This window comes from Glandiceps talaboti, chromosome 17 (genome assembly GCF_964340395.1).
Source record: "Glandiceps talaboti chromosome 17, keGlaTala1.1, whole genome shotgun sequence".
Lineage (NCBI taxonomy): Eukaryota > Metazoa > Hemichordata > Enteropneusta > Spengelidae > Glandiceps > Glandiceps talaboti.
Window position 1 is genome coordinate 1,849,287 of NC_135565.1, and position 27,237 is coordinate 1,876,523.

A 27,237-nucleotide genomic window follows, 5' to 3' on the forward strand; every position below is an offset into this window, starting at 1 on the left:
TATCGCTTAATGAAATGTTGAAATTAATTGCCAAGCCTGTATGTGTAACTACTCTAAAGGTCCCAAATTGGGGTTGAGGAACATTGGATATGATTGGAAACGTCTTGATGTTCTATTGTATTGCTTTTTGACATGATGTGTGCAATGTATTTGAAATGTATTTAAGCGAAAAGTTGCACAAGGTACAACAGTTTGTGACTGAAGTTGAAAGTATGGGAAGTGGAACCAGTCAAAAGTTAGTTTGGACTGACTTTGAAAGCAAAGAAAGTGGAAGACCACTTGTGTTAGCAGAGAAACATTTACATTGCAAATAAAAGTCTTATAATATATTAAACAATAAAATACTTTGAAAACAATGGAACGATGAACGAGTAGACGTGTTGAAATGACGTGTTGAAATGCATCAAAGCAAAATACTGACATTCACGATGACTCAGCTATTCTTCATTTTACTCTGACCATACCATTACTAACAGGCTAGGCCTTGAGTAAGTCCGAGCAGTTATTAAGTCGCCATTGACAAGTCCCAGGTCATAGTCTAATTAAAAGGTCACCCCAAATTTTGGTCAGCAGAGCTATTATAGAATCTCTACCTTTCGTTTTGTGTCAGTTTATTTCTTCTGACGGATACTGATTTAACCTGTCTTTTTCCCTATGTTGCACCTGCATACACTCTGGTGTGGTGTGGTGTGGTGTGGTGTGTGGTGTGTGGTGTGGTGTGGTGTGGTGTGGTAGATATACACAGTTTCTTTCTTTTAAACCTGGGTGTGTGATTTTGTTCCGAGATATGGACGCCTCCGAGCTCCCGGCTGAGTACTAGTTACCTTGGACTCAGACCATTTTTAACTGTAAATACAGTGGTCTGAGCCTTGGAGTATGTCCGATGATTTGTTGCCCAAACGTGTATGAACGACCGATAAAGTTGTTAATTTGACGAGATGTTGTTTTAAGTTAAGGAATATTGTAAATTTCGATAATAGGTACCAATATTTCTATCTTCTCAACAATGCAAGTGTCAGTTGTTTAGCATGTGATAGTTTCTTTGTCTGTCTTGGTGTGATTCATCTTCTACCTAAGCAACGATATCTGATTGGAGTCGTGATGTTTCTTCCTCAGCGGTGGCGATGGTGTCTGGAAGAGCTATGAGTATGTATGATGCAATGGTTTTGAAGGATGGGCTGCACATTGGTTACTCTACTGTATTAAACACAACAGACGAATCCCAATTAAACTTGTAATTTATCACACAGTATGGGTAAATAAAGAGAAAAACATATCTCAGAAACGACTTATTACTGCAAGGGAGGAAATATACTAAACACAACAGACAGAATTTAATCAAAATGATGCAAAGAATTTGCTTAATGGAGCAAAACAAAAATAAATAATATAATATAATAATATAACTATGTATTAGCGAGTTGCCAGTCAGTATGCGATATGATCACCTTTTATCTAAAATCGTATGTATTATTTAGTCAGTTGCCAGTCAGTATGTCATATGATCACCTTTTATCTAAAAACGTATGTATTAGCGAGTGGCCAGTCCACTAAGACATATATACAGACACTCACATCATATCTAGAACACTGAGACCTTCAGATATACACCATTTTTGGTTTTGCACAATTCTGTATGTCGACTTTAGTCCTGGTTAGGGTGCCGTCAGTAATTACGGGGGGAGGGGGTAGGGTATGTCTGAGCTGTAAAATGTGACCCTCCCCTATTCCTTTTTCTAAAATGTGACCCTCCCCCAATCCCAAGTTCTAAAATCCGACCCTCCCCATCTCAAAATGACAATTCACTGATATACGGATGGAAATTATATGGACAGATTAAAAGGGGCAGTAGACGTAACTTTTGATGATTTTTCAGTATGTTTTGTTCTGTGTATCAGCTACAGTTTTCAGTTTCTTGTTCTACTCCATAGCGCACATTGAAACATTGACATGTATTTGACAAACGCTTGTAAACACAGCCTGTATATGTACAAACTGCATTGTTATTTTTGACAAGTGAATTTTAGTCTGGACTAAAATAATCAACAATAACAGTGCACTTTACACATATACAGGCTGTGTTGACAAGCCAAATACAGGGTATTTCAACAGTCATGTTTTAAGGAGTTGAACAAGAAACTGCACTTGACACACGGAACAAAAGTATTGAAAAAAAGATCATCAAGTTACAGATACTGTCCCTTTAATGAATTTGATTATACGACACATATTTCTGCCATGTACAAATATCACCACACTTACTGGTACATTATTCTTTGTTTATAATTGATATCGTGATTTCCATGTGTACACACTCTCCCTGAGTAACCTGTAGTAACTCTGAAATCTCAGTATCACTTTGTGCATTACTTTTTCCACTACTCTCACCGTCACTTTCCTATCTCTTCCTAATTGACAAATCAAATGAATTCAATATCGAATTCGATATCTATATATCTATGGAATGTAGGAAAACCTATAGAATTCTTTATTTCTGTGTGATCAGTAGGACGGTTTTTGTTAGAAGTCAATAAAGTAGGAGTAGCTATCTTTATAAGTTAGTACTTGGTTGTACAGGCGTCATTCCTTTCCAGAACCTGTTTCTAGACAATTCCCTTATCCCATAGTAAGCTAAATATACCTTTGCTACAAAATTTATGACTATATGCGGCCTTACAGGTCATGTCTGCAGTAGTTTATAGCAAAAAACTTCTGTTGGTGTTTCAATAAAAGTGAAAAATTGAGGTAAACTTGCAATTAGACTATGACCTTGACCTTAGATCGAAAAGATCATGTGATAAGGGATTTGCCCGTCCTCTAAAACTTATATAAGGACACCAGGGCCGTAGCCTGACCAAATTGCCGGGAGGATCGATGGGGGCGGGGTGGGTGGGGGGGGGGGCAGAACTTTGTCTTGGTGCAATCATGCATTTAAAAATTAGAAAACTATAGACATAATCTAAAGTCTTACAATGCTTGAATATGGTAATAAAATACCAGAATTGAAACAATTATGCTATGCATTACATAATATCTGGAAGTATATTTTGTTGTGGCAAAGCTGAAAGATATTTTGCGGATGTGCACTTTGTAAATGACTTCTCCTGAAGTTTAATTTGGTTCCAAAAAATAAAGAGCAAAACATTTCAAGACTTTCAGACTTTTGATGGCCCAATGACTGCTCAGCCCACTCCCATGGTCATAAACTTTGGCTCAATTCTTTTTAGTGCACATTGGATATACAACAGCTGAATTTAATCTCAATTCATGCTTGTATGCATCATCGGAACCAAGTAAACCACTGTATAAGATATTATATAATTTGGAATAGACTCAAATGTATATTGTTACATGTACTATTCAGAAAATATAAAGAAATATCCTTAATTCTGAAACAAATGCGAAGCCTGCATGAGGATATATTGCCCATCACCATAAAAATTCAAATATATGGGTAGGTTAAACAGCCTTTTCAATTTTTCTGGCTTAATGTCGTATCTTTCAAAGTAGTTGCAGAAAAGATGTCACATTCAAAGTAAAAAAAAATGGATGGTGCTTTCTCAAATAAGTAACACAACAAAATAATCCTTTTCTTCACTCCCAAAACTTTTATGGCCCTCCTTTATGTCGGAACCCAAGGTGAACTCAGTAGATTCTCCTTGTCATTATCATTGTAATGGAAATTGAAGTTTGGATTTTGATGTCGAAGTTACAGCTCTTTACTACAAATTCAGGGCCATTCTTTCCATAGCAAATTGTCGCTTCAAAATGATTGCGGAATAACGCTAGTGTCAGTGCAATGAGATATATTATACCAAACAACATTTTAACCAAAGACAACGTCGAACACAATTATCATTATTGAAAGTAGATCTTCAAAGAGTGGATCTTAAACTGCGTACCTAGTTTAATAGTTTTTCAGGGCCACCAAATATTCCAAAAAGAGATCTGCCGTTTTATCAGTAAATGTTTTAATATAAGATGTAAACTTAAAATGAGATCGAGCGCATCTTCGGAGTCACTGCTTGCAGCAGGCGACCTCACGTTGAACGACTTTTTCCGTCTTTTGTTTGGAGTTTCACCCTCTGACATTATTGCGACTTGCTATCTTCAAATGAAGGAGACTTTCAAGACTACTGTTACTCGCGGAAAATGCAGTGTGCATGTGCGCACTTCTTTTGTACTTTCCTTCGGCCTCGGCTACGGTGGTAGCATGCACATTTATATCACTTGCGCGGCTCGACCTCAGGTGGGAATGCGGGTCAAAGGTGACACATGCGCATTGCGTTTTAACTGGTTGCTTTACGTCATTGGTCTAACACGCATGCGTAGCTCCCAGTGATCTCATCTGAAAAGTGACACGCTGGAGGTTGTTGTAGATTCGTGAAAATGGGTGAGTAGAAAAGAAAATATTTTCCTATTCCCCATGCATACATTTTATACTTAGGTCTTTGAACGTGTGTATGCTTTCAGTGCGTGAGTCTAAGGGACTTGCCTTTGGAAAAACGGAAGGTAGTTTTTTCCACTGCTTGAAAATGTTGAACGAGTACGAGTAGTACTCTATTATCTATATTTGTAGGGCCTTGTTTGGTTCCCGTTAACAAAATTTGTTTATGTGTTGACTGGAGGCAAAGACACGAATACAAAGCACTCGTATACTTTATTGCTTTACTAGATACATGTATTTTCTGTTGTATGTCGAATTGTTGCACTATTTGCCTGTAAAATGAACGCCGACAGTTATTTGAAATTTGTGTTGTTACTATTTCCTATGAAGTTGTTTTACTATTAGTGTAATGTATTTGTGTATACTAGATTACAGGCTAGTTTTCCGGGACGGTACACATTTCAATTTTGATAGTAAGAAACCTGTTGCAAAGCATTTTGTAAGCTATCTGGTAGTGTGTGAATTGATTGTGTCAGTAAGTACAAGTGTTAGTCTAAACATGGATGTATTAGTCTCACTAATACTAATACATCCATGGTCTAAACAAGTTCCATACAAGTTACATGTACAACCACTGAACCAGGTTTCATATACTTGTCACCTGTAAACTATCTATATATTCATACAGAGTAATTACTTCATGTGTAGTTTTTTATTGAGCACAAATTGATGAGTCGATGATCAATTAGTTCAGTTTGTTTAACATAGACACTGTCTATGAATTGAATGGGACCTTACATATTATATCTCTCTGTTCCTTCATGTACATGTTTAGTTCAGTTTGTTTAACATAGACACTGTCTATGAATTGAATGGGACCTTACAAATTATATCTCTCTGTTCCTTCATGTACATGTTTAGTTCAGTTTGTTTAACATAGACACTGTCTATGAATTGAATGGGACCTTACATATTATATCTCTCTGTTCCTTCATGTACATGTTTAGTTCAGTTTGTTTAACATAGACACTGTCTATGAATTGAATGGGACCTTACATATTATATCTCTCTGTTCCTTCATGTACATGTTTAGTTCAGTTTGTTTAACCATGGACACTGTCTATGATTTTAATGGGACTAGTAACCCTTACATATTATATGTATCTCTCTGTTCCTTCATGTACATGTAGATATCGTAATTGTTCTTGAAATGATTCACAGATGTTGATGATATAACAAAGTCCAGCAGTTTATTCCATTGGTCAATGACTCTTGGTGAAGAAATGTTTCCTGATGTCCAGTTTAGCATATTGTTTGTACAGTTTGTGATGATGTCCCCTAGTTGACTGTTGTTGTCCTGGTGATTGACTGTTGTTGTCCTGGTGATTGACTGTTGTTGTCCTGGTGATTGGAAATTTAAATTGCACTGATCAGTGTTGTTGACAATCTTAAAATACTTGAACCATATCTCTTCTTTTTCTCCAGTATTGGTCAATCTGATCAATGTGACAGTTTTCAAGGATTTTTTCTCACTTTTATTGGAAAATAGTTCTTTGGAATTATTTTGTTTCTATTTTAAAAAAGGGGCACTCAGAAATTACAAAAGGGTGTGGTGCCACTGTTACCTTGTCCAGGGAGAACACTGATGTGTTTGTTGTGTAGATACATGTAAATGTAGTACATCTTATGTTATGGCAACATCTGTTACCAAAGCCACACATGTACCTTTCAAAATCATAATGAAGTACAATGTATGCTATTATTATTACTTTTGATAAAGTCATATTTTATGTTGTATGACATCAGCAAAGATGGCTGGATATGCTATTTATATCGCTACATGTACAAGTAGAAAAATAAGTGTCTAATAGATGTACATTTTTTGCATAATGTCTTCCTGACTGAATTACTACTTACAAACCACCATGAATGATGTAAAGTAAAGAATATCAAATACCACCATGAATGATGTAAAGTAAAGAATATCAAATACCACCATAAATGATGTAAAGTAAAGAATATCAAATACCACCATGAATGATGTAAAGTAAAGAATATCAAATACCACCATGAATGATGTAAAGTAAAGAATATCAAATACCACCATGAATGATGTAAAGTAAAGAATATCAAATACCACCATGAATGATGTAAAGTAAAGGATATCAAATACCACCATGAATGATGTAAAGTAAAGAATATCAAATATCACCATGAATGATGTAAAGTAAAGAATATCAAATACCACCATAAATGATGTAAAGTAAAGAATATCAAATACCACCATGAATGATGTAAAGTAAAGAATATCAAATACCACCATGAATGATGTAAAGTAAAGAATATCAAATACCACCATGAATGATGTAAAGTAAAGAATGTCAAATATAGTTAGTTATTATTATCTAGAGTAAACTATTCAATACATGTCACCATATGTAACCAAAGTGTCAACATATATGTAAATTTCCATTAATTAAAAAATGGACAAAAAAAGGCAAATCTAAGATTTGTTTTTAGTGTTTCTCCACATATTTGGATATTAAAGTCATGTACATCAATAGTTATATGTAGTTGTACTGACAGTATGAATTCTATGACATCAATAGTTATATGTAGTTGTACTGACAGTATGAATTCTATGACATCAATAGTTATATGTAGTTGTACTGACAGTATGAATTCTATGACATCAATAGTTATATGTAGTTGTACTGACAGTATGAATTCTATGACATAAATAGTTATATGTAGTTGTACTGACAGTATGAATTCTATGACATCAATAGTTATATGTAGTTGTACTGACAGTATGAATTCTATGACATCAATAGTTATATGTAGTTGTACTGACAGTATGAATTCTATGACATCAATAGTTATATGTAGTTGTACTGACAGTATGAATTCTATGACATCAATAGTTATATGTAGTTGTACTGACAGTATGAATTCTATGACATCAATAGTTATATGTAGTTGTACTGACAGTATGAATTCTATGACATCAATAGTTATATGTAGTTGTACTGACAGTATGAATTCTATGACATCAATAGTTATATGTAGTTGTACTGACAGTATGAATTCTATGACATCAATAGTTATATGTAGTTGTACTGACAGTATGAATTCTATGACATCAATAGTTAAATGTACATGTAGCATAAATAGAATGTCCTGTAGCATGAGACTGCATGTCTACTACTATTGGATACAGTGTAACAAGTGTTATACTGCCTTGCTGTATCAATGCATACTGATGGCTGAGTGTCTCACTACTTTGGCAATAGGAGACCAAAATTATTTGATCAGCAAATTACCTAGCAAACTTGAGTTTAAGATTGGTGTTTTCCACACAATACTGTTGGCTTGGTGTCTGACTGATATGTATTATGGCAACAGCTGTATGGCTAAAATCTGTTGTGGGATAGTCTGCCCTTTTGTGTTGTTTCTCTGATGTCTCTCTCTCACCTGCTGGATTGTTTCCATCTCTTCTTCTTCACCGGAATTCTCTCTCTCACCTGCTGGATTGTTTCCATCTCTTCTTCTTCATCGGAATTCCTAAGCTCTAGTGCTCTGACGAATCTCTGGGGTCGAAAAGACTGGATGCGTTGGGCTTCTGATTCCAAAAATGCTTCAATGTGAAGGCCTGTACAAACAGCAAGATCAAGGGTCAACCCTGCCATATGATGAATTTAAATGTGTGTCATGCTGTCATCAACGGTTCCTATAAAGTGTTGTCAGGTCACACTCGAAATTATAGAGGAAATGTTCATTATAATAATTGCTGCAGCACCAAAACACTTTAATTGTATTATGATAATTGCTGCAGCACCAAAACACTTTAATTGTATTATGATAATTGCTGCAGCGCCAAAACACTTTAATTGTACAAAAAAAATGTATTATGATAATTGCTGCAGCACCAAAACACTTTAATTGCATTATGATAATTGCTGCAGCACACAAACCTTTTAATTGTATTATGATAATTGCTGCAGCACACAAACCTTTTAATTGTATTATGATAATTGCTGCAGCACCAAAACACTTTAATTGTATTATGATAATTGCTGCAGCGCCAAAACACTTTAATTGTACAAAAAAAATGTATTATGATAATTGCTGCAGCACCAAAACACTTTAATTGCATTATGATAATTGCTGCAGCACACAAACCTTTTAATTGTATTATGATAATTGCTGCAGCACACAAACCTTTTAATTGTATTATGATAATTGCTGCAGCACACAAACGTCAGTTAACATACTTCATTATTATTCACGTCTTTGAAGACTTCCTTCAACTCATGAGTACATGTATGTGTGTTTTCCATAAATACATGTACACCGCTGCAGCACCATACATGTATGTGTGTTTTCCATAAATACATGTACACTACTGCAGCACCATACATGTATGTGTGTTTTCCATAAATACATGTACACCGCTGCAGCACCATACATGTATGTGTGTTTTCCATAAATACATGTACACCGCTGCAGCACCATACATGTATGTGTGTTTTCCATAAATACATGTACACCGCTGCAGCACCATACATGTATGTGTGTGTTCCATAAATACATGTACACTACTGCAGCACCATACATGTATGTGTGTTTTCCATAAATACATGTACACCGCTGCGGCACCATACATGTATGTTTGTTTTCCATAAATACATGTACACCACTGCGGCACCATACATGTATGTGTGTGTTCCATAAATACATGTACACTACTGCAGCACCATACATGTATGTGTGTGTTCCATAAATACATGTACACTACTGCAGCACCATACATGTATGTGTGTGTTCCATAAATACATGTACACTACTGCAGCACCATACATGTATGTGTGTTTTCCATAAATACATGTACACTACTGCAGCACCATACATGTATGATTGTTTTCCATAAATACATGTACACTACTGCAGCACCATACATGTATGTGTGTTTTCCATAAATTCATGTACACCGCTGCAGCACCATACATGTATGTTTGTTTTCCATAAATACATGTACATCGCTGCGGCACCATACATGTATGTGTGTTTTCCATAAATACATGTACACCGCTGCGGCACCATACATGTATGGCCTGGAACAGCAAGGTGCAACGGTGTCAAACAGAGGTACTGCAGGTTGTCTGGAAAAGATCGTTTCCCTAAATTGCACCACCCAACAGTATTTTATGATGCTTGATGCAATCACATCTACTATACTTTGTAACTTGTTTAAGTTACTTTAAATTAACATTATTTATCTTTTCTTTATCATACGTCAGGGAGCTTTTTCTCCAGTTTATTTGCTGGCCTGTTTGGGGCAAAAGAAATGAGAATTTTAATTCTTGGTTTGGATGGAGCGGGTAAAACTACAATTTTATACAGGTTGCAAGTAGGAGAAGTGGTCACAACTATTCCAAGTAAGTTTGGTTTTATCATAACCCCAGTAACTGTCAGTAGAACTATAGCCAAGTAACTGTTAGTAGAATTATAACCCAGTAACTGTCAGTAGAACTATAGCTCAGTAACTGTCAGTAGAACTATAGCCAAGTAACTGTCATTAGAACTATAGCCAAGTAACTGTCATTAGAACTATAGCTCAGTAACTGTCATTAGAATTATAGCCAAGTAACTGTCATTAGAACTATAGCCAAGTAACTGTCATTAGAACTATAGCCAAGTAACTGTCATTAGAACTATAGCCAAGTAACTGTCATTAGAACTATAGCTCAGTAACTGTCATTAGAACTATAGCCAAGTAACTGTCATTAGAACTATAGCCAAGTAACTGTCATTAGAACTATAGCCCAGTAACTGTCATTAGAACTATAGCCCAGTAACTGTCATTAGAACTATAGCCAAGTAACTGTCATTAGAACTATAGCCCAGTAACTGTCATTAGAACTATAGCCAAGTAACTGTCATTAGAACTATAGCCCAGTAACTGTCATTAGAACTATAGCCAAGTAACTGTCATTAGAATTATAACCCAGTAACTGTCATTAGAACTATAGCCAAGTAACTGTCATTAGAACTATAGCCCAGTAACTGTCATTAGAACTATAGCCCAGTAACTGTCAGTAGAACTATAGCCAAGTAACTGTCATTAGAACTATAGCCCAGTAACTGTCATTAGAACTATAGCTCAGTAACTGTCATTAGAATTATAGCCAAGTAACTGTCATTAGAACTATAGCCAAGTAACTGTCATTAGAACTATAGCCAAGTAACTGTCATTAGAACTATAGCCAAGTAACTGTCATTAGAACTATAGCCAAGTAACTGTCAGTAGAACTATAGCCAAGTAACTGTCATTAGAACTATAGCCAAGTAACTGTCATTAGAACTATAGCCAAGTAACTGTCATTAGAACTATAGCCAAGTAACTGTCATTAGAACTATAGCCAAGTAACTGTCATTAGAACTATAGCCAAGTAACTGTCATTAGAACTATAGCCAAGTAACTGTCAGTAGAACTATAGCCAAGTAACTGTCATTAGAACTATAGCCAAGTAACTGTCATTAGAACTATAGCCCAGTAACTGTCATTAGAACTATAGCCAAGTAACTGTCATTAGAACTATAGCCCAGTAACTGTCATTAGAACTATAGCCAAGTAACTGTCATTAGAACTATAGCCAAGTAACTGTCATTAGAACTATAGCCCAGTAACTGTCAGTAGAACTATAGCCCAGTAACTGTCATTAGAACTATAGCCCAGTAACTGTCATTAGAACTATAGCCAAGTAACTGTCATTAGAACTATAGCCCAGTAACTGTCAGTAGAACTATAGCCAAGTAACTGTCATTAGAACTATAGCCCAGTAACTGTCATTAGAACTATAGCCAAGTAACTGTCATTAGAACTATAGCCCAGTAACTGTCATTAGAACTATAGCCAAGTAACTGTCATTAGAACTATAGCCAAGTAACTGTCATTAGAACTATAGCCAAGTAACTGTCAGTAGAACTATAGCCAAGTAACTGTCATTAGAACTATAGCCCAGTAACTGTCATTAGAACTATAGCCAAGTAACTGTCATTAGAACTATAGCCAAGTAACTGTCATTAGAACTATAGCCCAGTAACTGTCATTAGAACTATAGCCAAGTAACTGTCATTAGAACTATAGCCAAGTAACTGTCATTAGAACTATAACCCAGTAACTGTCAGTAGAACTATAACCCAGTAACTGTCATTAGAACTATAGCTCAGTAACTGTCATTAGAACTATAGCCAAGTAACTGTCATTAGAACTATAGCCAAGTAACTGTCATTAGAACTATAGCCCAGTAACTGTCATTAGAACTATAGCCAAGTAACTGTCATTAGAACTATAGCCAAGTAACTGTCATTAGAACTATAGCCAAGTAACTGTCATTAGAACTATAGCCCAGTAACTGTCATTAGAATTATAGCCAAGTAACTGTCATTAGAACTATAGCCAAGTAACTGTCATTAGAACTATAGCCCAGTAACTGTCATTAGAACTATAGCCAAGTAACTGTCATTAGAACTATAGCTCAGTAACTGTCATTAGAACTATAACCAAGTAACTGTCATTAGAACTATAGCCCAGTAACTGTCATTAGAACTATAGCCAAGTAACTGTCATTAGAACTATAGCCAAGTAACTGTCATTAGAACTATAGCCAAGTAACTGTCATTAGAACTATAGCCAAGTAACTGTCATTAGAACTATAGCCCAGTAACTGTCATTAGAACTATAGCCCAGTAACTGTCAGTAGAACTATAGCCAAGTAACTGTCATTAGAACTATAGCCAAGTAACTGTCATTAGAACTATAGCCCAGTAACTGTCATTAGAACTATAGCCCAGTAACTGTCATTAGAACTATAGCCAAGTAACTGTCATTAGAACTATAGCCAAGTAACTGTCATTAGAACTATAGCCAAGTAACTGTCATTAGAACTATAGCCCAGTAACTGTCATTAGAATTATAGCCAAGTAACTGTCATTAGAACTATAGCTCAGTAACTGTCATTAGAACTATAGCCAAGTAACTGTCATTAGAACTATAGCCAAGTAACTGTCATTAGAACTATAGCCAAGTAACTGTCATTAGAACTATAGCCAAGTAACTGTCATTAGAACTATAGCCAAGTAACTGTCATTAGAACTATAGCCAAGTAACTGTCAGTAGAACTATAGCCAAGTAACTGTCATTAGAACTATAGCTCAGTAACTGTCATTAGAATTATAGCCAAGTAACTGTCATTAGAACTATAGCCAAGTAACTGTCATTAGAACTATAGCTCAGTAACTGTCATTAGAATTATAGCCAAGTAACTGTCATTAGAACTATAGCCAAGTAACTGTCATTAGAACTATAGCCAAGTAACTGTCATTAGAACTATAGCCAAGTAACTGTCATTAGAACTATAGCCAAGTAACTGTCATTAGAACTATAGCCAAGTAACTGTCATTAGAACTATAGCCAAGTAACTGTCATTAGAACTATAGCCAAGTAACTGTCATTAGAACTATAGCCCAGTAACTGTCATTAGAACTATAGCCAAGTAACTGTCATTAGAACTATAGCCAAGTAACTGTCATTAGAACTATAACCAAGTAACTGTCATTAGAACTATAGCCAAGTAACTGTCATTAGAACTATAGCCCAGTAACTGTCATTAGAACTATAGCCCAGTAACTGTCATTAGAACTATAGCCAAGTAACTGTCATTAGAACTATAGCCAAGTAACTGTCATTAGAACTATAGCTCAGTAACTGTCATTAGAACTATAGCCAAGTAACTGTCATTAGAACTATAGCCAAGTAACTGTCATTAGAACTATAGCCAAGTAACTGTCATTAGAACTATAGCCAAGTAACTGTCATTAGAACTATAGCCAAGTAACTGTCATTAGAACTATAGCCAAGTAACTGTTAGTAGAATTATAACCCAGTAACTGTCATTAGAACTATAGCCAAGTAACTGTCATTAGAACTATAGCCAAGTAACTGTCATTTGAACTATAGCCAAGTAACTGTCATTAGAACTATAGCCAAGTAACTGTCATTAGAACTATAGCCAAGTAACTGTCATTAGAACTATAGCCAAGTAACTGTCATTAGAACTATAGCCAAGTAACTGTCATTAGAACTATAGCCAAGTAACTGTCAGTAGAACTATAGCCAAGTAACTGTCATTAGAACTATAGCTCAGTACTTGTCAGTACAACTATAGCCCAGTAACTGTCAGTACAACTATAGCCCAGTAACTTTCAGTACAACTATAGCCCAGTAACTTTCAGTACAACTATAGCCCAGTAACTGTCATTAGAACTATAGCCCAGTACTTGTCAGTACAACTATAGCCCAGTACTTGTCAGTACAACTATAGCCCAGTAACTGTCAGTACAACTATAGCCCAGTAACTGTCATTAGAACTATAGCCCAGTACTTGTCAGTACAACTGTAGCCCAGTACTTGTCAGTACAACTGTAGCCCAGTACTTGTCAGTACAACTGTAGCCCAGTACTTGTCAGTACAACTGTAGCCCGGTACTTGTCAGTTCAACTATAGCCCAGTACTTGTCAGTACAACTATAGCCCAGTACTTGTCAGTACAACTATTGGTAGTATTGGTGCTATATATATTTTTAGGCCTTAAGAATGAAATGAAAGTTCTAAATGTTGAAATGAAAGTTGTAAATGTTACATAAAAATACAGCAGCAATTAAATTAAAGGCATGGTTTTGAGTAAAATACTGACAGTATCACCAATTTAGGTAGTCAGTTTGTATGAAGAGTTTTGATATATAAATTTCTTATGTAATACCTAGTCAGAAAAACCTACATGTATATCTTTGGTAAGAGTTATAACAAGTGAAAATATTTTCTTTAGTTTTGTTACAAATGTTCTGCATGTATTTCAAGAAAGTCTCATCAATGTCAGTCTATGCTTTGCAAGTCTACATGCATATAAGATTTTACAAAACCATGTACACTTGTGAGATTTGTCTGACTTCAAGGATGTGATGTACAAATCAGAAAGAGTTGTGTGTAAAATTATATACAGCACCACACTCCTCATACTCTTGTCAGTGCATAGGGTGTAGTAACAGTTCATAGACATTCATTAGACCTTTTTGTTGATTCTTTACATGGATGAATGTGGCTTTCAGACAACAAATTTGATCATAAAGTGACAACATATATGTAATACTTGGTGTGGTTGTTATAGTACATGACATGACATGGTGAAATAGACAACATATATGTAATACTTGGTGTGGTTGTTATAGTACATGACATGACATGGTGAAATAGACAACATATATGTAATACTTGGTGTGGTTGTTATAGTACATGACATGACATGGTGAAATAGACAACATATATGTAATACTTGGTGTGGTTGTTATAGTACATGACATGACATGGTGAAATAGACAACATATATGTAATACTTGGTGTGGTTGTTATAGTACATGACATGACATGGTGAAATAGACAACATATATGTAATATTTGGTGTGGTTGTTATAGTACATGACATGACATGGTGAAATAGACAACATATATGTAATACTTGGTGTGGTTGTTATAGTACATGACATGACATGGTGAAATAGACAACATATATGTAATACATGGTGTGGTTGTTATAGTACATGACATGACATGGTGAAATAGACAACATATATGTAATACTTGGTGTGGTTGTTATAGTACATGACATGACATGGTGAAATAGACAACATATATGTAATATTTGGTGTGGTTGTTATAGTACATGACATGACATGGTGAAATAGTACTTGGCTTCAGTTTTACTGTATATCATACAAAATAAACTCATTTTATTGATATTTTCAGCAATTGGATTTAATGTAGAAACAGTCACATATAACAACTTAAAATTTCAAGTATGGGATTTAGGAGGACAGACAAGTATAAGGTAAGTTGTTATTGTACATTATACACTTATTGCCTTGTTATGAGGGTACATGTAGATATCTTGTCTAATATACACATATTGCCTGGTTATGAGAGTACTAGTACATGTAGACATCTTGTCTAATATACACTTATTGCCTGGTTATGAGGGTACTAGTACATGTAGATATCTTGTCTAATATACACTTATTGCCTTGTTATGAGAGTACTAGTACATGTAGATATCTTGTCTAATATACACTTATTGCCTGGTTATGAGGGTACTAGTACATGTAGATATCTTGTCTAATATACACTTATTGCCTGGTTATGAGAGTACTAGTACATGTAGATATCTTGTCTAATATACACTTATTGCCTTGTTATGAGAGTACTAGTACATGTAGATATCTTGTCTAATATACACTTATTGCCTTGTTATGAGAGTACTAGTACATGTAGATATCTTGTCTAATATACACTTATTGCCTTGTTATGAGAGTACTAGTACATGTAGATATCTTGTCTAATATACACTTATTGCCTTGTTATGAGAGTACTAGTACATGTAGATATCTTGTCTAATATACACTTATTGCCTGGTTATGAGAGTACTAGTACATGTAGATATCTTGTCTAATATACACTTATTGCCTTGTTATGAGAGTACTAGTACATGTAGATATCTTGTCTAATATACACTTATTGCCTGGTTATGAGAGTACTAGTACATGTAGATATCTTGTCTAATATACACTTATTGCCTGGTTATGAGAGTACTAGTACATGTAGATATCTTGTCTAATATACACTTATTGCCTGGTTATGAGAGTACTAGTACATGTAGATATCTTGTCTAATATACACTTATTGCCTGGTTATGAGATTACTAGTACATGTAGATATCTTGTCTAATATACACTTATTGCCTTGTTATGAGAGTACTAGTACATGTAGATATCTTGTCTAATATACACTTATTGCCTGGTTATGAGATTACTAGTACATGTAGATATCTTGTCTAATATACACTTATTGCCTGGTTATGAGAGTACTAGTACATGTAGATATCTTGTCTAATATACACTTATTGCCTGGTTATGAGAGTACTAGTACATGTAGATATCTTGTCTATTATACACTTATTGCCTGGTTATGAGGGTACTAGTACATGTAGATATCTTGTCTAATATACACTTATTGCCTTGTTATGAGAGTAATAGTACATGTAGATATCTTGTCTGATATACACTTATTGCCTTGTTATGAGAGTACTAGTACATGTAGATATCTTGTCTAATATACACTTATTGCCTGGTTATGAGAGTACTAGTACATGTAGATATCTTGTCTAATATACACTTATTGCCTTGTTATGAGGGTACATGTAGATATCTTGTCTATTATACACTTATTGCCTGGTTATGAGGGTACTAGTACATGTAGATATCTTGTCTAATATACACTTATTGCCTTGTTATGAGAGTACTAGTACATGTAGACATCTTGTCTAATATACACTTATTGCCTGGTTATGAGGGTACTAGTACATGTAGATATCTTGTCTAATATACACTTATTGCCTTGTTATGAGAGTACTAGTACATGTAGATATCTTGTCTAATATACACTTATTGCCTTGTTATGAGAGTACTAGTACATGTAGATATCTTGTCTAATATACACTTATTGCCTGGTTATGAGAGTACTAGTACATGTAGATATCTTGTCTAATATACACTTATTGCCTGGTTATGAGGGTACTAGTACATGTAGATATCTTGTCTAATATACACTTATTGCCTGGTTATGAGGGTACTAGTACATGTAGATATCTTGTCTAATATACACTTATTGCCTTGTTATGAGAGTACTAGTACATGTAGATATCTTGTCTAATATACACTTATTGCCTTGTTATGAGAGTACTAGTACATGTAGATATCTTGTCTAATATACACTTATTGCCTTGTTATGAGAGTACTAGTACATGTAGATATCTTGTCTAATATACACTTATTGCCTTGTTATGAGAGTACTAGTACATGTAGATATCTTGTCTAATATACACTTATTGCCTGGTTATGAGAGTACTAGTACATGTAGATATCTTGTCTAATATACACTTATTGCCTGGTTATGAGAGTACTAGTACATGTAGATATCTTGTCTAATATACACTTATTGCCTTGTTATGAGAGTACTAGTACATGTAGATATCTTGTCTAATATACACTTATTGCCTTGTTATGAGAGTACTAGTACATGTAGATATCTTGTCTAATATACACTTATTGCCTGGTTATGAGATTACTAGTACATGTAGACATCTTGTCTAATATACACTTATTGCCTTGTTATGAGGTTACTAGTACATGTAGATATCTTGTCTAATATACACTTATTGCCTTGTTATGAGGTTACTAGTACATGTAGATATCTTGTCTAATATACACTTATTGCCTGGTTATGAGAGTACTAGTACATGTAGATATCTTGTCTAATATACACTTATTGCCTGGTTATGAGGGCATTAGTAAAAAGGGTGACCCTGACAGACTCCTCTCTTAATATCAAAATATCCAGTACACAATGTACTTTGTCCCCGATTCATCACACAACTAGAGGGATTGACATAGAAGGTGCGAATCCAATTTTGGATTGAGGGGCTAAAATTACATTTACAAAATGAATTCAATAGAGCGTCCCACTCTAGGCTATCAAAAGACTTCTAAAAGTCGATAGCCATGAGGATTCCGAGCAGGTTTTCATTTTTAGCACAACTGTAAAGTTTTAAAAATGTTTATCCACATGGTGAGCCATGCTAGGTATAGGTGTTCACTTGCTGAGTGACTATCTAGTTGCCTATCCAACCCTGTTGTATCTTTGCAATATACACGATCATTTGGCTGTTGCTAAGGGCATGGTCATGTTGCTAGACATATTTTCATACAGTTTTTGAATGTTCGTTCACTTGTCTATGAATCCCTGATGTTATCTTTGCAATATACATTATCAGTTGGCTGTTGCCATGGGTGTGGTCTTGTTGCTAGGTACATTTACATACATTTTTTTAATGTTTATTCACTTGTCTATTAATCCCTGTTATGTTTATAATATACATGATCATTTGGCTGTTGCGATGGGTGTGGTCTTGTTGCCAGGCATATTTGCATACATTTTTTGAATGTTTACTCACTTGTCTAAGAATCCCTGTTATCTTTGTGAAAAACACCATCGTTTGGCTGTTGCTATGGGCGTGGTCATGGTACTAGGGATATTTGCATACATTTTTTGAATGTTTACTCACTTGCCTACCAAATGATATTGTTATTTGACCAAAATATACTGCCATTTGGTTGTTGCTAAGGGTGTGGTCATGGTTGCTAGGACCAATTGTGTCAAAATGTTTTGAAGAAAGTCTGCAGAATAACACTTCTAGAAACATCTCACCAAGTTTGTCTTAATGATCAAGTACTTTTTGAGATATAAATTTTTGACCAAAATTCACATTTTTACATGTAATTTGCATATCACTGATGAGATCATTATATGCTTAATATTTCTTCGTCTATACACCCCCAGATGCATCATTAAATTTCAGTCGAATCTGCTCAGTAGTTTTGGAATTAAAGATTTTTGACCAAAAAGACACATTTTTAGCCCTAATTTGCATATTCCTGATGGAATCATCCTGTCATGAACAAATCTTAATGTACACACCCCTAAGAACGTTCCCACCAAATTTCAGGCCAATCTGCCTTGTAGTTTTGGAGTTTACGTTTTTTGACCCAAAGTCACATTTTTTAACCCAAAACACACACCTCTGATGCAGTCATTTTCATTTGAACAATTCCCCATCTACACACCATAAGTAATGTCCCAACCAAATACCAAGCCAATCGGTCTGACGGTTTTGACTAAGACATTTACACACACACACACACACACACACACACACACACACACACACACACACACACACACACACACACACACACACACACACACACACACACACATCTGCACATACACACGCACACAGCCATTTCACCATGCCTATAGCAACACTGAGCATAGTTCAGGTGTGCTGAAAAGAACCAACTATAGGCCAGAATTTGATATAAAACTCACAAGTAAGCCTGTCATTTCATGAGGTTTTATATTTTGGGCATACTGTACTAGTAAGTACTTTAAAGGTTATGTTTAACATCTAGGTCCATTACATGACTACTTTTCTATTTTTCTCACTACAGGCCATATTGGAGATGTTATTATTCCAACACAGATGCTATTATTTATGTAGTTGATAGTTGTGATAGAGACAGAATTGGTATATCAAAATCTGAATTAGTTGCAATGCTTGAGGTGAGTACATCTTGTATTTCTCTGAGTCTAATTTGTTGCAATGCTAGACTCTCTCACAGTCCTGGAGCTTCACATAAATAGCTAAAACTTGGGTTGTTTTGTATGTACCGGTATCTACTGCATAATTGTACTAGTATACTAGTATCCCTGTACTGTATGCCCTCATCGATCACATTGTGCTAACCTTTTGTTGACGTGTTAGGTGAAGCCCGAGCCTATTTAATAACACTAGCTTCTCAACCAATACATTGATAGCAACACTAGCTTCTCAACCAATACATTGATAGTAACACTAGGTTCTCAACCAATACATTGACAGTAATGCTAGCTTCTCAACCAATACATTGACAGAAACACTAGGTTCTCAACCAATACATTGACAGTAACACTAGCTTCTCAACCAATACATTGATAGTAACACTAGCTTCTCAACCAATACATTGACAGTAACACTAGGTTCTCAACCCATACATTGATAGTAACACTAGCTTCACAACCCATACATTGATAGCAACACTAGCTTCACAACCCATACATTGATAGCAACACTAGCTTCACAACCCATACATTGATAGCAACACTAGGTTCTCAACCCATGCATTGACAGTAACACTAGGTTCTCAACCAATACATTGACAGTAACGCTAGCTTCTCAACCAATACATTGACAATAACACTAGCTTCTCAACCAATACATTGACTGTAACACTAGCTTCTCAACCCATACATTGACAGTAACACTAGGTTCTCAACCCATACATTGACAGAAACACTAGGTTCTCAACCAATACATTGACAGTAACACTAGCTTCTCAACCCATACATTGACAGTAACACTAGCTTCTCAACCAATACATTGACAGTAACACTAGCTTCTCAACCAATACATTGATAGTAACACTAGCTTCTCAACCAATACATTGATAGCAACACTAGGTTCTCAACCAATACATTGATGGCAACACTAGCTTCTCAACCAATACATTGACAGTAACACTAGCTTCTCAACCCATACATTGACAGTAACACTAGCTTCTCAACCAATACATTGATAGTAACACTAGGTTCTCAACCAATACATTGATGGCAACACTAGCTTCTCAACCAATACATTGACAGTAACACTAGGTTCTCAACCCATACATTGATAGTAACACTAGGTTCTCAACCCATACATTGACAGTAACACTAGGTTCTCAACCAATACATTGACAGTAACACTAGCTTCTCAACCAATACATTGATAGTAACACTAGGTTCTCAACCCATACATTGACAGTAACAATAGCTTCTCAACCAATACATTGATAGTAACACTAGCTTCTCAACCAATACATTGATAGCAACACTAGGTTCTCAACCAATACATTGATGGCAACACTAGCTTCTCAACGTATACATTGACAGTAACACTATGTTCTCAACCAATACATTGGCAGTAACACTAGCTTCTCAACCAATACATTGACAGTAACACTAGCTTCTCAACGTATACATTGACAGTAACACTAGGTTCTCAACCAATACATTGACAGTAACACTAGCTTCTCAACCAATACATTGACAGTAACACTAGTTTCTCAACCAATACATTGACACTAGCTTCTCAACCAATACATTGACAGTAACACTAGGTTCTCAACCAATACATTGACAGTAACACTAGCTTCTCAACCAATACATTGACACTAGCTTCTCAACCAATACATTGACAGTAACACTAGGTTCTCAACCAATACATTGACAGTAACACTAGCTTCTCAACCAATACATTGACAGTAACACTAGCTTCTCAACCAATACATTGACACTAGCTTCTCAACCAATACATTGACAGTAACGCTAGGTTCTCAACCAATACATTGACAGTAACGCTAGCTTCTCAACCAATACATTGACAATAACACTAGCTTCTCAACCAATACATTGACAGTAACACTAGCTTCTCAACCAATACATTGATAGCAACACTAGGTTCTCAACCAATACATTGACAGTAACACTAGCTTCTCAACCAATACATTGACACTAGCTTCTCAACCAATACATTGACACTAGCTTCTCAACCAATACATTGACAGTAACACTAGGTTCTCAACCAATACATTGACACTAGCTTCTCAACCAATACATTGACACTAGCTTCTCAACCCATACATTGACAGTAACACTAGCTTCTCAACCAATACATTGACAGAAACACTAGGTTCTCAACCAATACATTGACAGTAACACTAGCTTCTCAACCAATACATTGACAGTAACACTATGTTCTCAACCAATACATTGACACTAGCTTCTCAACCAATACATTGACAGTAACACTAGGTTCTCAACCAATACATTGACAGTAACACTAGGTTCTCAACCAATACATTGACAGTAACACTAGGTTCTCAACCAATACATTGACAGTAACACTAGCTTCTCAACCAATACATTAACACTAGCTTCTCAACCAATACATTGACAGTAACGCTAGCTTCTCAACCAATACATTGACAGTAACACTAGCTTCTCAACCAATACATTGACACTAGCTTCTCAACCAATACATTGACACTAGCTTCTCAACCAATACATTGACAGTAACACTAGGTTCTCAACCAATACATTGACAGTAACACTAGGTTCTCAACCAATACATTGACAGTAACACTAGCTTCTCAACCAATACATTGACAGTAACACTAGCTTCTCAACCAATACATTGACAGTAACACTAGCTTCTCAACCAATACATTGACAGTAACACTAGCTTCTCAACCAATACATTGACAGTAACACTAGCTTCTCAACCAATACATTGACAGTAACACTATGTTCTCAACCAATACATTGACACTAGCTTCTCAACCAATACATTGACAGTAACGCTAGCTTCTCAACCAATACATTGACAGTAACACTAGCTTCTCAACCAATACATTGACAGTAACACTATGTTCTCAACCAATACATTGACACTAGCTTCTCAACCAATACATTGACAGTAACACTAGCTTCTCAACCAATACATTGACAGTAACTGTCACTAGGTAGTCACTAGGTTGTCAACATGGTTAATTCTTTCAACATGTTCTTATCAAACTCATTTTTGTAGGAGGAGGAACTTAAAAAGGCAATTCTTTCAACATGTTCTTATCAAACTCATTTTTGTAGGAGGAGGAACTTAAAAAGGCAATTCTTTCAACATGTTCTTATCAAACTCATTTTTGTAGGAGGAGGAACTTAAAAAGGCAATTTTAGTAGTGTTTGCAAATAAACAAGATTTGGAAGGTGCAATGACTCCGTCTGAAGTTGCCAATGCCTTGGGGCTTCCTGCAATCAAAAATAGAAAATGGCAGATTTTCAAAACATCAGCTACAAAAGGAGAAGGCCTTGATCCAGCGATGGAGTGGTGAGATTACTATAGTTATTCAATTTTTGTTTCTAGAAAAGAATGATGTACAAGACACAGTAATGTTAGGATTGTGATGACTATGTGTAGATAACTGTAGATAACTGTAGATGACTAGATGACTGCAAATAACTGCAGATGACTGTAGATGACTAGAGAACTGTAGATGACTAGATGATTAGATGACTGCAGATAACTAGATAACTTGATGACTGTAGATGATTAGATAACTGTAGATGACTTGATGATTAGATGATTAGATAACTGTAGATAACTAGATGACTAGATGACTGCAGATATCTGGAAGTAACTGTAGGTAACTGTAGATGACTGTAGATGACTGTAGGTAACTGTAGATGACTGTAGATGACTAGGTAACTGTAGATGACTGTAAGTACATGTAGATGACTGTAGATGACTGCAGATATCTGGAAGTAACTGTAGGTGACTGTAGATGACTGCAGATATCTGGAAGGAACTGTAGATGACTAGATGATTGTAGGTAACTGTAGATGACTAGGTAACTGTAGATGACTGTAGATGACTGTAGATATCTGGAAGTAACTGTAGGTAACTGTAGATGACTAGGTAACTGTAGGTAACTGTAGATGACTGTAGATAACTGTAGATGACTGTAGATGACTAGATGACTGTAGATATCTGGAAGTAACTGTAGGTAACTGTAGATGACTGTAGGTAACTGTAGGTAACTGTAGATGACTGTAGGTAACTGTAGATGACTGTCGGTAACTGTAGATGACTGTAGATGACTGTAGGTAACTGTAGGTAACTGTAGATGACTGTAGGTAACTGTAGGTAACTGTAGATGACTGTAGGTAACTGTAGATGACTGTAGATGACTGCAGATATCTGGAAGTAACTGTAGGTAATTGTAGATGACTGTAGATGAATGTAGGTAACTGTAGGTAACTGTAGATGACTGTAGATGACTGTAGGTAACTGTAGATGACTGTAGGTGACTGTAGGTAACTGTAGGTAACTGTAGATGACTGTAGATGACTGCAGATATCTGGAAGTAACTGTAGGTAATTGTAGATGACTGTAGATGACTGTAGGTAACTGTAGATGACTGTAGATGACTGTAGGTAACTGTAGATGACTGTAGGTAACTGTAGATGACTGTAGATTACTGTAGGTAACTGTAGATGACTGTAGGTAACTGTAGGTAACTGTAGATGGCTGTAGATGACTGCAGATATCTGGAAGTAACTGTAGGTAACTGTAGATGACTGTAGGTAACTAGATGACTGTAGATGACTGCGGATATCTGGAAGTAACTGTAGATGACTGTAGATGATTGTAGGTAACTGTAGATGACTGTAGATGACTGCAGATATCTGGAAGTAACTGTAGGTAACTGTAGATGACTGTAGATGACTAGGTAACTGTAGGTAACTGTAGATGACTGTAGATAACTGTAGGTAACTGTAGATGACTGTAGGTAACTGTAGGTAACTGTAGATGACTAGATGACTGCAGATATCTGGAAGTAACTGTAGGTAACTGTAGATGACTGTAGATGACTGCAGATATCTGGAAGTAACTGTAGGTAACTGTAGATGACTGTAGATGACTGTAGGTAACTGTAGGTAACTGTTAGTGTAGATGACTAGATAACTGTAGGTAACTGTAGATGACTGTAGGTAACTGTAGATGACTGTAGGTAACTGTAGATGACTGTAGATGACTGTAGGTAACTGTAGATGACTGTAGGTAACTGTAGATGACTGTAGGTAACTGTAGATGACTGTAGGTAACTGTAGGTAACTGTAGATGATTGTAGGTAACTGTAGATAGTTTATGAATTAGTCACATTTCAGACATCAATTAACAGTGCAGTACATGTTGTGTTGGGGAGCATGTGTTTGACCACAGAGAACTTGTTTTTTAAAACTATACATTCAGCAATATTTATAGGATGTTTTTTCTTCTTTTCAGGCTTGTAGAGGCATTGAAGTCAAGACAATAACAGTTGTTGCTACTCAGACCCTGTATAATTAATACTACAAGAATGTCAAAATTCCAACACTCTTTTATTGTTATTATCTATAATGTTCACAAATTTGGTATTTTGGGTGATATTTACAAATTAAGATATATCCAGTTAAAAAACTTACTTGTGGGTGTGTGAATTTGTAACGTTAGGGTTCTGTATTTTTCTCAGTGTCATTGGTTAATGAAACTTGGTGACAATAATTTGGCTGTATTTTTTTCATGTCTTATTTAGTTCTCATAGACTCAGACAAATTTGATATGATCAAGCATGAGTTATATAAACTTTGGTGAACTAGGAACTCTTTCAATGTTCCCCAGCTTAGCCACTTGTTTATTCATTGCAATTTTAACTTTTGTAAAGTTTTATAGAGAGTCATTCCCAACATCTATATATTTGCAGCTGCTGTGTAATTCTAGGTTGCCTAGGGAGTAGATATGTATCCTCACAGCGGCTGTGCATGTAATCTTGGGTTGCCTAGGGAGTAGATATGTATCTTTACAACGGCTGTGCATGTAATCTTAGGTTGCCTAGGGAGTAGATATGTATCCTCACAATGGCCGTGCATGTAATCTTAGGTTGCCTAGGGAGTAAATATGTATCCTCACAACGGCCGTGCATGTAATCTTAGGTTGCCTAGGGAGTAGATAGGTATCCTCGCAACGGCCGTGAATGTAATCTTAGGTTGCCTAGGGAGTAGATAGGTATCCTCACAACGGCTGTGCATGTAATCTTAGGTTGCCTAGGGAGTAGATATGTATCCTCACAGCAGTTGTGCATGTAATCTTAGGTTGCCTAGGGAGTAGATAGGTATCCTCAGAACGGCCGTGCATGTAATCTTAGGTTGCCTAGGGAGTAGATATGTATCCTCAGATGGTTAATGTAAGTTGTTGAAATTCCCAATACTGTGTTATTTTATAAAATATGATATCAAAACCCTGTATTAAATATAATATCACCTGTTAATTGTGAATTTGTACATGTTTGTTTTCTTTCATTGATGTTTTGGCCAGTATTCTTGAATAGTTGTAATATGGTTTGATAACGTATTATGTGGGGTGTACTGTCCATCCATCCATTGTAATATGGTTTGATAACGTATTATGTGGGGTGTACTGTCCATCCATCCATTTTAATGGCAAATATGACAAATCTTATTGTCACCTTGGTTATATGAGTTTGCTGGTCAGCTGGTAGTGAGCCAAGTATAACATATCCATTGCATGATCTGAGGTATTTAGTATTTAGTATTATCATGGCTATATGCAAATTTGATGATAATTATTCATTTATCAGTGGACTTTCTTCTCATTGATCTCTGATTTTGCATTGTATGTGAATGTCACTAATTTGATAACAATACCAGTACACATCTAACAGATTCCTAAACTTATCAACATGTTTTTCATCATGTATTATCCTTAGATTGCTTAATAGAGGGGATGCATGAGGATACATTTGAATTATTGACACTTTTAGTTTTGACATTTTGTAGGATATTAGATGTCAGTCTTTGTAAAGGAAAGTATCAAAAGTGATGCAAGGATTTCAGATTTATTTAGAGCTAGAATGGCTTAAAACCATCTTCAGGCGGAACTTTTGGACAACGATATACATAAATAAATATGGAATTATTATAAACTTTCAGTTTAACTATAGTGTAATGTGTCCATTCTTTGTACTGAAAGTATGCAAGTGTTGCAGTATGGGTATGGTGTAACTTTATGTTCTTTCCCGGAAAAGACGGGTTGACATCTGAGGTAGAATTGGTGTATGAGGGGGAAAGGGAGTTTTTTTTTATGGTGGGTGGGGGTGTATGAGGTAGAATTAGTGTATAATGGAAATTTGTTTGAGGGTTGTGTGTGAGGGAGAGTAATTAATAAGGATGTGTATGAGGGAGAGTTATTTGTGAGGGTTGTGGATGGGGGGAGGGGGTTGTATATGAGGAAGAGTTGTTTATGAAGGGGTTGTGTATGAGGCAGAGTTTTATGAGGGGGTTGTGTATGAGGCAGAGTTTTATGAGGGGGTTGTGTATGAGGCAGAGTTTTATGAGGGGGTTGTGTATGAGGCAGGGTTTTTATGAGGGGGTTGTGTATGAGGCAGAGTTTTATGAGGGGGTTGTGTATGAGGCAGAGTTTTATGAGG

At 35.8% G+C, this 27,237-nt stretch overlaps 1 protein-coding gene across 1 annotated transcript; it reads left to right on the top strand.

Annotated features, from left to right (window-relative positions):
* The first annotated feature begins 4,300 nt into the window (after window positions 1-4,300).
* On the top strand, window positions 4,301-26,717 carry LOC144448728 (ADP-ribosylation factor-like protein 1). Its single transcript, XM_078139036.1, has 6 exons — window positions 4,301-4,393; window positions 9,688-9,825; window positions 15,251-15,332; window positions 19,567-19,678; window positions 22,900-23,078; window positions 25,038-26,717. Exons 1-6 carry the CDS (start codon window positions 4,390-4,392, stop codon window positions 25,066-25,068), a joined length of 546 nt encoding a protein of 181 aa, XP_077995162.1. The 5' UTR covers window positions 4,301-4,389; the 3' UTR covers window positions 25,069-26,717.
* Window positions 26,718-27,237: the final 520 nt, after the last annotated feature.

Excerpts from the sequence above, each read along its gene's own strand:
- LOC144448728 (XM_078139036.1), top strand. Across the intron at positions 9,826-15,250 it reads AGTGGTCACAACTATTCCAA|CAATTGGATTTAATGTAGAA; the intron begins GTAAGTTTGGTT and ends TGATATTTTCAG. Across the intron at positions 15,333-19,566 it reads GGAGGACAGACAAGTATAAG|GCCATATTGGAGATGTTATT; the intron begins GTAAGTTGTTAT and ends TTCTCACTACAG.